Source organism: Charadrius vociferus, unplaced genomic scaffold (assembly GCF_000708025.1).
Source record: "Charadrius vociferus isolate BGI_N301 unplaced genomic scaffold, ASM70802v2 scaffold482, whole genome shotgun sequence".
Lineage (NCBI taxonomy): Eukaryota > Metazoa > Chordata > Aves > Charadriiformes > Charadriidae > Charadrius > Charadrius vociferus.
Genome location: NW_009647221.1, coordinates 138,639 through 151,385, shown reverse-complemented (window position 1 = coordinate 151,385; position 12,747 = coordinate 138,639). Strand labels below are relative to the sequence as shown.

Here is a 12,747-nt window from a genome sequence, read left to right as displayed (position 1 = left end):
GGTCCGGGTTGTGCCTCCACCCGGGCTGTTGTGTGTGGTGAGGCGGTGTCACCCCGGGGCACCCTTCAGCAGCTGGTTGTTGCCTCGTAGCTCTGTTTGCCCCGCAGCGCCGCACGGAGTCCCCGCTGGTGTGATGCCTTTTGCTTTTCCTAGGTTGGAAATTGGCGAAGCTGACTTCGTCCTGCTCTGCGATGCTCTAAAAGTGTCGGACAGCGTGAGGGAGAAAGCGTGGAAGACCTACGAGAGCTTATCGGCTGTGGATGGAGCTCTAGTGAGTACCTGCTGCTTGTAACTCGTGCCTCTGTTGTGGCGTCTGTCCTGTGCCTGAGTTGAAATACTGAACTGTAACTTTGCTGGACCGGGGGTCAAGTGTCTCACAACCAAGGCTTGTATGGTAGGACTTAGTCTAAGTGCAGTTGAAGTCGGATGTTGCCGTGTTTGTGTCTATATAAACTGCTTTCTATATCTCTCTCTTTTTTGTTAATGTTTTCCAGTAAAGGTACAGACTCAAGAATTCTTTTAGATCACTAATAAATGACAGTAGAAAACAATACCACGTGATCAGCTGATTCTTCAAACCACAAGTTATTTCAAATATGCCTGAGTCAGCTTTATACGGGTCATCTCATTGTGTGTTTCTGTGTATTTCTTTCTGCTACATCTTTCTTTATGAGGCTGCAGAAGGGGTCTGGAGAAGACTGTTGTAGAGAAAGGCATGCTTGTATGTTAAACTCTTTTTCTACTGCATAATGTTAATCTGTATGTACTTATCGTTGAGGTATTTCCGTTCAAAGTTAGTCATTGGGCATGTGTAAACAGATTAAAATGTTATGCCCTTTCCTGATTTCTTCCGCCCCCCCGCCTCCTTCTCCATGTGTTACTGCTGTCTCAACAAGCTGACTCAGAGAACAGCTACAATAAAATTAAATCATGACCAAAGCTGTGTTACACAGATCTGAATTAGATTTAAAATATCTAGCTGGAGTGTTATTCCCACTGTGTGGGCCAGCATCCATGTATTTGTTGCGATATCTGAGTATTCTTCTGCAACTTGAGCTGACCTGCCACAGCTATGCTGTCACTAGTAATACCTTGTTGTCTGTGGTTTTTAAAGCCCAGTATGGGTATACCAGCTCTTAATGTGTTTGGGTTTTGCAACACAATACAGTAGCAGCCTGGGAGAGAGACTGTGTTCAGCTCTTTTGGTAACAGATACAGTTTCTGGCCATGGGTGTTCCCAGGGAATGTTTACTTAAAAGCACAGTCGAGCTCCTCTACGTGAACTAAAATAGGAGTAGTCATTTCTAGTGAGTGAAAAAAAGCAAGGCAGGTTTCAGTATAATTCTGCAAACTTCACTCATAGATTAAACTTTATTTTCATTATTCATTATTTCATATTTCATTACCTAGCAGTGGCCAGATAAGATACAGGGTGTTTGAAATCCTTTCTTTCTGCATCTGAAGATCACCTTGTTTACCTATTCAGAACAGGGCAATAACTAATCTTCATTATGATGTAGCTAATATTTATTATCTTGCAATTAAGGCCTATGTAAAGAGCCTTTCAAGATATAAGAAAAAGTTTATATTACATTGTGGTTCAATCCAGTGCCATTTCCTCAGACTTTCTGATGTGTCAGCAAGGTGTTCAAGTGAGGAAGCTGGCAAGCGTGTGCCTCCACAGGACCTCGCAGGCAGGAGTCGCTACTTCTAGCTGAGACCAGTGCAGGCTTCACTTGAGTGTGAAGTCAAGTGAATTAACAGCCTGGCTGATTGCTGCTTTTCTGTCCAAGTCAAGCTGTTACCGTGGGGAGCCTGGCTTCTCAGGGTGACTCTCTGGTTCAGGTTGCAGGGACTCAGGAAGAGTCTGTATTTAAATGCTGACTCCTTTCTCCCCTCTGGTAAAGGTAATGTGTCGGAGGGGCTGTCCCAGTGTTTGTCTTGCGAGCATCAGGTGTGTGTGTTTTAGTCAATGTGGTTCAGTGCTAACCTGTTCAGTTCTGAACTGGAACAGAAGCTGCTTATGTAGCAGCTTTCTGTTCTCAACCAAAAAGGGAAATAGCAGGACACCACTTGAGACAAATACCTACCAGAACACTTCTGTTTAACCCTGTAATTGGGTTTGGCTTGAGAAAGTTTAAATCATCAGATCACTGACAGAAACATGGGTAGCATCTAATTAATGATCCCACTCTCAAGCTATCTACAGAGCATAAGGACCTGAAGCCTTGCTTTCCCTTTCCCTGGCCTTATTCTTTGGGGCTGATCTCAGAACTGTGCCTGCCAGGCCTCTGAGAGTATGGAGAGGACTTGTAGTGCTAACTAGGAAGTGACGTGGCCCAGACATTAGGTGCGGTGTGTGATGACTGGCAGAGATGCAGGGGGCAAATGTGGGCTTTGAACTAGTCTGAACACCTGCTGTATCCCTGCTCAATGAATATTTAGTGACTTAAAGTGAAAACATCTCAGTACTCTCCTTTTTTGGGTCACTTAGGGTATGTGTAATCATGTGCAAAGAGACTTTGCAAATAAGCTATATACAGCTTAAAAGTATAAAGCAATTATTTTTGACACACACACAAAAGACTGCTAGGATGTAGTGACGTATCAGCCTCAGTGTGCCTGTACTTCAGTGAGACACCTAAAGAGTCTTTGCTGGCCAGGCAGGCATCAGTCAGGAGGAGAAAAGTAGGTGTCTGCTGCTCCCTGGAATGAGTCCTCTGTGCCAACACCTGCTGAAGTCAGTGGCACCACCAAAACTGGCTGACTCATTGCTTTTTCCTTCAGGATGTCGCACCTTTCCACACTAGTATTTTTACTTTTGAATCTCTGAGCTACTAGTGATCCTACTTCTCTCTGAAATTTCACCTTTCTTATCTTGCATAGCTCTGCACTCTGGCTTTTCTTACAGTGCTCTCAACTTACTTGTTTCCGCAGCAATTTGAGTCGAGGATATACAGCTGCACCCTCTCACAGCTGGGCCTTGAATCCTTAAAAGAGTTGAACCCCCCTGTGAGCGGTGTGTGGAGGAGGAGAAGGGCAATGAGAGATATGCTTACATGATCTTTCTGGAAAATGAGGCTGACTTGTAGTTGGAAAAACTAGACCTGCAGAGAGAGATTGTTCAAAGAACTACAACCATGTTAAAGACAGTGGTGTTCTCCTTCATAGCTGGAGAACATCAAAGCTTTCCTCTGTGACAGACTGAGTTTAATTACTCTCTTCTACAATAAGATCATAACTCAAAATCTCTTAGACAAAACCCCAAACCTTGGTTCCAGAAATGTTGTACTGAATCAGTGCTGTTGATGTATGGTGTGAAGGAAGGTATCTGATGCAGGACCAGAAAGATGTTTTATTTTTACATTCTTTTTGTATCTGGTGAACTCCCCCACAAGTTTATTGGAAACATGGAAGTGTATATATAATCAAGAGCTTTTGCATTAGTGTCATACAAAGACTTTTGTTCTTTCTATTGTTTCTCTTGTTTACCAAAGCAAGCTACCGAGGTAAACAAAATGTTTGTTTTAGAATTGTAGATTTTACTGCCTTCATTTCAAAACTCTTAACACACCGACAGTTGTTGGCTTAAAAATTTGCTCTGATGCTTGCTTCTCTTGTATTCTTAATGTTTTGTAACTGTCCTGAAATCTGTATTATGAATTGGTAGTGCCTGTAAACTCTAGATGGAGTAAATAGATTTAGTGGAATTGCTGATGTGCTTTGGTGAGCAGCATGTGATTATTGGTGTAAGAAAGACTAGGAGAGGTCCAGAAGTCATACTAATACTGCTAGGAAAAGTTCGGGGCATTTGTTATGTTCTGCTACTGTTTGTTTTGGAAAAGAACAACAAAATGAGACTCTGAAGTAGGATATTGGGTGATATAAGCAGGAAAAAGAAACTTGAATGAATTGTTGCTTAATATATTGGAAAGAACCAATGTGAGGAACAGATGACATGGTGACTAAATTGGAACCAAACATCTGCAAAGAAAATTGAAGTGGTTTGGGAAATTGATAGAAATTAGAGTCTGCATTGGACCTTGAGGCATAGGGTCTGGTGTGCTTCAACCTCATCAGCCCAACTTGCTGTAGTATGTGATGTGTGGGTTGGACCTTCATTTTTTGTTTGCTGTTCATAGCACTGTTTGGGAAATGTGGCCCACTCTTCTCCTACAGAGGCTCAGCTGTTCAGGCTCATGAATTCCTGAGTCGTTTTTATCAAAGTATCTGTCTAATTTGCTGTTAAAAAATTCTGGTGATGAAGGATCTGCAGTCTGCATAGCTAGTCCTTCCTAGTTTAACTTTCTTTGCCCGTTAATTTTTTCCCCAAGTACTACACTAATCTGTTTCTGTGTTATAATTCAAGCCAGTCAGTGGTGATTATTCTGTATTGTTGCTGCCTTATTTTTTTTTTTTTCCCCAGAAAGTGTCTAGTGTCTGAAGATGTTTCTGTCATCTTCCCTTGTTTCTAATTTCTCATCTTGCATTCTGAAATTCTCTCCAACTGGTGACTTATACTGGTATGCAGATGCTGCAGAGCACTTGATTTGCACAAGAGTTGAACTGTATTCTTAGTGAAGAAAACTTAAAAGATGAACTGTAGCTTAAGTAGAGGAATGAAATAGCGAGTTCTTAAATATAGCAAAGTTGCTCTATATAGACCAAAAGGTTAATAATCAGCAGGTCGAGTGTTCCCAATCCATAACATTTCACATTTTAAGTAACTCAGTTCCTTTTGGTTGTAGTTTCTTAAGTGAAAGAAAACATTGTAGTTGGTAAACCACCTCATCCTCATGTTAAAAGACATGCAGAGCCTTCTTGCTTTTGGCAAAAGCATGACGTGCATATGAGCTAATAAAGTCTTCTATGTCTAGAGCTTTGTCTCTTATTTATTGAACTGCAGCCAAACTGAACCTGAATCCACTGAAGCTTTGGATGGGCGAAATGACAGATAGTTTAGGATCCTCTGTTATCAAACAAAAACCAAAGAACTACTGAAAGTCCCAAAGCAAACATAAGTCATCACTGTGGCTTCTTGCTGGTGATATTCAGTATCTCAGTAGTAGATGCATTGGGTGTATGTGTTGTGCCCTTGCACTTTAAAAGCATAGCTAACTGGTGTACGGTTTCTTTTTTTTTTTTCTCCTCATTTTCTGCCCATTCCGGGGACAGATTGATGTCCCCTTCAGCCTCGCTACATGCCAGAAAAGTATAATGGGAATTTTTCATATCAGAAGAACTATTTTCATCAGTTCAGTGCTTTCCATTGACTTCCATTACTTTTAGCTAGTATTATATGGACATGGACCTGTTGGAGCAGGTCCAGAGGAGAGCCACGAAGATGATCAGAGGGCTGGAGCCCCTCTCCTATGGGGACAGGCTGAGAGAGTTGGGGTTGCTCCGCCTGGAGAAGAGAAGGCTGCACGGCGACCTTATTGTGGCCTTCCAGTATCTGAAGGGGGCCTACAAGAAAGATGGGGCGGGACTTTTTACAAGGGCATGTAGTGATAGGACCAGGGAGAATGACTTCAAACTGGAATACGGTAGATTTAGATTAGATATTAGGAAGAAACTTTTCACCATGAGGGTGATGCGGCACTGGAACAAGTTGCCCAGGGAACTTGTGTCTGCCTCATCCCTGGAGATGTTTAAGGCCAGGCTGGATGAGGCTTTGAGCAACCTGGTCTAGCGGGAGGTGTCCCTGCCTATGGCAGGGGGTTGGAACTAGACAATCTTCAAGGTGCCTTTCAACCTAAACCATTCTATGATATCTGAATTTGATTTAATCTGTTGAGAACTAATAGCAGTCTTCCATTCCAGACAGTGTTCAACAGAATATTTAAAACTGTTATTGCTGAAAAATGGAGATGGAGGATCTAACTGTCTTTACACAGAACATCTTATATGTAGACAGTGGGCACAGTATTCACTTTCAGATATTTATTTTTTTTTTCTGGGAAACTTTTCCTACAAGTTTTAATTCTGATCAGTTTTCTTTTGTGAATGCTTCCTGATTCTTTTTCCCTACCATCTTTCCCCCCCGTAATCATAAGCATATCTGTGAATGTTTCTTGTACCATCTGGCTAGTTCTCTATATTGGTTAGAACGTGGTAGCTGAGGTTTTAGTAAGCTGACAAGTTCCACATCTTCCCCTTCAAAAATTAAGTTTTTGATATTTACACTGTGACATCCTATATCCTGTTTGATTCATACCCATCCATGTTTGCGTATTTCTCATGTGCATCTCTCTTGACCTTCTTTTACACAACATTGTTTGAAGTTTCTATTCCTGGATCACTTTTGTAGGCTGTCATCAAAACTGTTATCAGTGTTGGCAGAATAATAAACATCTCTAACTGCAAACTAGAACTGAGACTTCCTGTCGCTATCTCCTCCTTGTGACTGGTTTAGCGCTGGAGAACCTCTTGAGGTAGAAAACAGAAGATATTTCTGTTAGTGCATTTAACACTTTGCAATAACATCTAGAAAAAAGAGAGGCAAGAATCCCATTTCACAATAGTTCAGTTGGATGAGCATTTTAAGCCTATGACTCCTCCAGGCTGTTTTCACTAGACTTAGGCAAACTGATGATCTGCTAAAAATATATTAAATAGTAGTAATAGTAAGTCTAGAATGAGAAATAAATATTTTTAAAGACTTTGTAAGAGTTTTAGATATTTTCCTACAGAAAACTATATTGATTGAAGAGATCTGACCTACGTAGCCCAAAGTTATAGCATTTGTTCCCCAGAATCCTACATAAAAAAGAAAGAAATCGATGTAGACTACTAGGTGCTAAATAATCTTTGAATCGGGGTTTAGTAGGCTTTGATTCATGATGATTTGAAATCGGGTCACTGGAAGTCATCTTGTTGAAACTGACTGACAGCCAAGGACAGGTGTTGAGCCGTCATTCTGCCTTTTTTTATGTAGTGGTCCTGTGTCAACAAAGATCTTGAGTCAGACTATAGTCAAGAAGAAAACCCTCAGAAATGAATTTCTGGCTGTGAATTTGTCTTGCATCCATTCCCATGCCCTCAAGTCCATCTGGGATGAATCGTCTGGCTTTGGCTGTAAACAAACCGCTAATTTGTGTCATAGAATTGGCTCCCCTGGAGTTATGACACTGACAAAATAGTTGAGCAGAGTGATGCTGCTGCATTTTTGTTCTGCAGTCAGCTTTAACTCATTTGTATAGGAAAAAACTTGAAAAATGTCTGTGAGTTTTGGGAGGGAAGGGGTACAAAGAGGAGAATACTCAGGAGTCTGAGTTGCCAGGAAGACCTCTCCTTATCTCTTCTTGCCTTCTGCCCCACGATGTTTATATTCTGTGTATTAAAATCACTGAAATCTTAATGCATGGGTATGGGCAGATGGTTTTACTTCTGAGGAAACTGCAGTTTACCTGTGTCTTTGGCTGTTTTAACCAGCAGTAGCTTGTGGGATAGTCACAGTCTGGTGTTCTGTCATGTGTTGCTCTCCTCCCTCGCTCAGCTGATGTTAAGAGGTGGGCATGCTCAAGTGCTGCTCTCCTTTTCTTTGCTACTAGAAAAAAATCATAATCTATCTGTTTATCCTGGGTGCTGTGTAATTTTTTTTTTGTTAGGCTAGCAGTCATCCAACATCTTCTGTCTGGTTGAGGAGAAGGTGCCCAAAGCATCATGCAACACCAGCAGTGGATATGGGATAGTCCTGATATTAGAGTTTGACTCACTGTAATGGTTTGAATCTAGTGGACTGACAGGCTGCATCTGAAGCTGCCATCTTGTTTAGTAGTAGAAATAAATAAGTTGTTAGCCCAAACTATACTGGATAAGGAGTTTAAAGATTGTTCTTGCAAAACCACACCTCACTCTTACCAAATAAACAATTGCTATAGCCTTCAGGCATTCATCCTCCCTGGGTGAAGCTAAGCTGCCTAGGAGAGCTAAGCTTGTTTGGATAGGCAGCAAACCAGGAACAATGTCACCACTTCCTGGCAGTCAGTCCTCCTGCCCTACCAGATGTATTTACAGAACAACTTTGTGGTCCGAGTTTGCAGGAGCATGAAGTGAAGGGAACTTGCTCATTAAACAATGTCAGCTAACTCCAGTGGCAGTGGTGTCCTCGGTACGTAAGTAGTCATCCTTCTTCTTGGTAGGTCACTATCTAGCCTTAACCTTCAAAACTTTTTACAATGCATAACAGATATATTAATGCACGAAAGTAAACATCCCCATCCCACAGGACATTTTTTGTTCTTATGTGCCTGGTAGTGTGTTGTACCTGTCGGCAAAGGATTGTTGAGACTGGCTGAGACAGTGGAAGCGCACCTCTTAGCAAAGCCTTTCTTCTGTGCAAGACCACCTCAGGAGCAATTTTTTTGCCTCATCTTTAGGTTGCTGGTGGTGTGTGATGGTATACAAAAGATCTAAAAAGCGAGGGTTTCCAATAAACAAAGAGACGGTGGCTATTTGACATTAATATCCATTTCTTTATGTATCATCAAATACATCTCAGTGTGTTAACACCTTCTTTCAAAATAATTTTCTGTTGTACAAGGTGTCATGATTCATGGAAATGCTCAAGTAGGAATGCAGGAAGAAAACAGTAACTTAAATAATGGACAGTTACCATGTTGTTGAAGGTGGCTGGTTACTTTAGCATTCAAGCCTGTACTATAGCTCTTACCAATTGCACAAACCAATGAAACTTTTCATTCTTTGGAGGAGACCCCATCCAGTCTTCATGGATGTATAAGCACTGGTCCAAAGAAAGACAGAGCAATTGCCAAAAAAAAAAAAAATAAATAAATTGTTGGCAGTGTTAGTGAAATTGTTGTATTGTTTATGGGCATGGCGAGCTATTTGTCATGGTTATGCTGCTGAATAAATGAGGACACGAGTGTGTGCTAAGAGTGCAAAGCTTTTTGGGATAGTTTTGGAAGACCGTGTAAGATGGAGAGAGCCAAGTCTGATGCAGTCTTATTCCTATGGCCTTTCAGGAGTGTTTTCTAGAGTGAACTGGCCCTTGTGGCTCACACTGGTGTTGTCTGGGAGGCAGCTAGGTGGAGTGATAAAGTAGGCCAGGGAGTGGCTAAAACTAAGCAGTGTAGAAGAGCAGGAGGTCGGTATTTCAGCTCCCTCGCTCCTGCGGGTCTGTTTCACCTTCATCCTCTAACAGGTGTCACATCCAACCTAGAGCTGCTGAGAGACACACTGAAATGCTGCTCCTTTGCTGAAGTGGCAGTGGGCCTGGGCGGTGTTGGAGAATTATTTACAAGGGTACCAAATGTCTGAAGAGTATTTTAAGAGTTTGCTGTTTTAGGAGTCTTGCAGGGCTTCACCCACACCTAGTTCCGTCTTCAAAACAGCTTTGTTTCCAAAACCTGTGGTATACCTGCTTAAGTGTTTTTTTTTCCTTCCATGCTTCTGCAAAACATTGCTTTTCAGAGGTTTTCTGTTGAGATGTGCTTTTGGTGGAAGGGTGCCAGAATTGTAACTGATGCCTGGCTGGCTCCAAGTGACTAGCTTGTGAATTGTCAAGAGTGAATTCCATGTGGGTGGCAAGTCTGTCATGGTGGGATGGCTTTTCTTTGGTGAAGTATGATGGGTTACAGCTTGTACCTTACTTCTAAGCAGCAGAAGACAGACCTTAAGTGTTAATGTATGGTAGGAAAATGCTTGAAGGTGCTTGCAACTGTCATGCTCTACTAAACAGAGAGGTGGGTTTGTGGTTCGGCTGTGATAAGTGGTTGAGACCTAGCTGGAGAATAAAGTTCATGAGTATTTATTGCCTGTCTTTGTAATGATTTTATATTTCTTACGGCTTCTCTCCTGATTCCTTAACCTTCAGTGTCGTGTTATGGTCAAATATAGTAACTTCAAAAAAAAAAAAAAAATCATGGTGTCTGTTTTGCATAAACGTTCTGTGGAACCACAGCTTCTGTTTTGAAGCTTTGCTGAATTGTATGGGTAAAATTGATCTTGTACTCTAGGAATAAGTGCTGAAGTGCTTGGTCTTTCATCTGTAATGTAAAACTTGTAAGAGTTTTCAGTTATCAAATAATTAGCTATCATAGTCAAATGTTTGCTTGAGTGTGTTTTGTTTTACCATTTCTAATCTAGTTTGGACAAATTAATGCTTTCCATATATTACCCACTTTATTGCATAATAAAAATAAACACTGTGTTCTCTTTTTCCAAAAGGCTTATAACAAAAAGAAAAAGGAAACATGGGGAGTCTGTATCTTTATTGTAGCAATTGATCTGGATGACATGACATTCACTTTCACAGAGCTTCTGAAAAGTATAAACATCAGGTAAGTGAATTTAAGTGTGGTTTCAAAATTTAACTGGTCAACATTTTTTATAAGGAGAATGTTTTTAAAGCATTGTGAGTCTTTGTGCATATCAGGCTAGTTGATTTTAAAGTGAAGGTTCCTTATGGGAATTCTGAGTATTTTGGTAAACTAGGAGTCTTGCTATCATATTTTAGCTGAAGGAACAATGATATTTGTTTGATTCAACTGTGATTGGCTTTGATTGTATCACACAGTTGATTCTTGTTCTTGCTCAACCTAAGTCTTCATCAATTTAACTTGGTGTAAATTACACTTAAAATATTTCCTTTCTTTCCCTTTATCAAGATTTTATATAAAACCTTTTTTTCCAAGATTAGGCTTAGGCTAAATAAAGAAATGGAAAAGAATACTACTCTTCAAATCGTTTGCCAGCATGCTGCTCTTTCAGATGTTTTAATGCCAGTCTAAATTTTGTACTTATGTACATGTTTTTTGCTAGGGGATAATTAGTGTTATATTGTATATTCACTAAGTTCATAATATGAAAAGTAAGATTGTAAAACAATACCTACTTTTAAGGTAAATTTAGGTGGCAACAGCAATCTTGTGTTAGATTCATCAAAGGAAAGGATTCCAGTGTCATCTGATTAATAACTGTGCCGAGCGTCGAAAGCATGTGCTGGAGCAGAGCCTTTGGGTGTTCTAGGGCAGGAGGCTAAGGCAGAATAGCAGACATGTCATGGTGGTAACCCCAGTCTTGGGGTTAAGTATCTTTTTCTTGGAAGTCTTCAGTTATGATTAGACTTGTGTATGCTGCTTCTGCCTTGCATCGTCTCTCAGAGCAGCAGTCAGGTCCGATGTTTCGACTTAATCTCCTCAGTCTTGACTGAATTGGAACCACGTGGATGAAATCTAATTGCATTTGTGCAGCGATGCTCAGCATTTTCCACCTGAGTACAGACCAACTTGTGCTGCAAACTGAAAGAGACTTTTTCCCTTGGGGTTTCAAAGAGTAAGCTATTACTCTGCCAATTTTTATTTTAGCAATACTCAATTGCTTGTTAGCCCTGGGCTTTTTGTCAGCTATAAGGTCAATCTGGCAGAGATTGCTACCAGTCATCTTATCCTCTAGAGCCACACTGTTATATTGGAAAGATTTTTCTTTCCACAGTAAAAGAATTCCCAAACAAACTTCTGACTGTTGTTATATTCTGTTTTTCAATCTGACAAAGGTAAAAAAATAATCTCAGAATCTGATAAAGGATCAAAATATATTTGGTGTAGTTGAAATAGTTGAATATATTTGATAGCTTCCTTCTCCTTAGTTTTTAGTTATCTGCTCATTTTTGTTATGAACAGAACAACAAAATGCTTTCTTGATGGCTGTAATACTGCATGGATGAGTAAGGAAGACTTTGGTCCCCTGTGTAATAGTATTGCCAAAGGGTGGTGCTGTCCTTGCCCCAAGTGCCCATTGAAAGACTTGAAATTTCATATAATTCACAGAATCACAGAATTTTCATAGTTGGAAGGGACCTCTAGAGATCATCTAGTCCAACTCCCCTGCTAAAGCAGGATTGCCTAGAGCACATTACTCAGGACTGCATCCAGGCGGGTTTTGAAAATCTCTAGAGAAGGAGACTCCACAACCTCCCTGGGCAGCCTGTGCCAGCGCTCTGTCACCTGAACCGTAAAGAAGTTTTTCCGTGTGTAATGCATTCAATGCATTCATCTCAGTTTTCATTCCTAGGTCTCTCTTTAGCATGGATGGAGCTGAGGTTCATATTCTTACTTCTCTAAGAACATTTCTGAAGTAGAACTTTTAGCTAGAATGGAAGAGTCAAGATGTCTGTGTTGGATATTTGTGGTTTTACTGGCAGAGCAAGGAAGAAAGATGTGTCTAGTTAACAAATTCTGACTTCCAAAGATAATATCTGTGCTAGCCAAGAAAACTCTTTCTGTAGTAGAGGCCTGTGCTACGTGATTGAACAGTGTTCCTACATCTGGAAAATGTAAAGGTGGTATATGGGGCTCAAGGTAAGCAAGTAGTGTTTTCCAAAGCAAGGTTCTTAGCCACTGTTAGTTGTAGTAAGAATATGCTGGAGTCTAGTGAAGTAAGGCAGTGGGTTTTGGTGGGTTTTTTAAAGAGCTATTGCATAATGGTCATTCTCAGTTGTGATAATCTGGTATCTCTTTTCCTTTTTTTCAGTGTATGCACATTTTTTCAGTTTCTGAAAGAGGTGGATGTTAACATGGATACTGTAAGCACTAAAGTTGATAGCACTGTATCAAGGCTGAAAAAGAAATACGATGTATTACTTGCACTATACCACAAGTTTGAAAGGTAGTCTACATTTTTCACTTTGAAATGATGAATTCTTTATGTCTGTCAGCTTTTAAGTACTTGGATTTTTCAAACTTTGTATTAGAAGAGCCCATTTAAACTCTGTGTGCTAATATT

At 40.5% G+C, this 12,747-nt stretch overlaps 1 protein-coding gene across 1 annotated transcript in view; it reads left to right on the top strand.

Moving 5' to 3' along the window:
* The window catches only part of RB1 (retinoblastoma 1), an 87,215-nt gene that overhangs the window by 710 nt on the left and 73,758 nt on the right, over positions 1-12,747 (top strand). Inside the window, exons 2-4 of the mRNA XM_009879614.1 lie at positions 154-271; positions 10,192-10,304; positions 12,496-12,630. Coding sequence (XP_009877916.1) covers positions 154-271; positions 10,192-10,304; positions 12,496-12,630 — 366 coding nt within the window. The remainder of the gene's footprint in view (positions 1-153; positions 272-10,191; positions 10,305-12,495; positions 12,631-12,747) is intronic.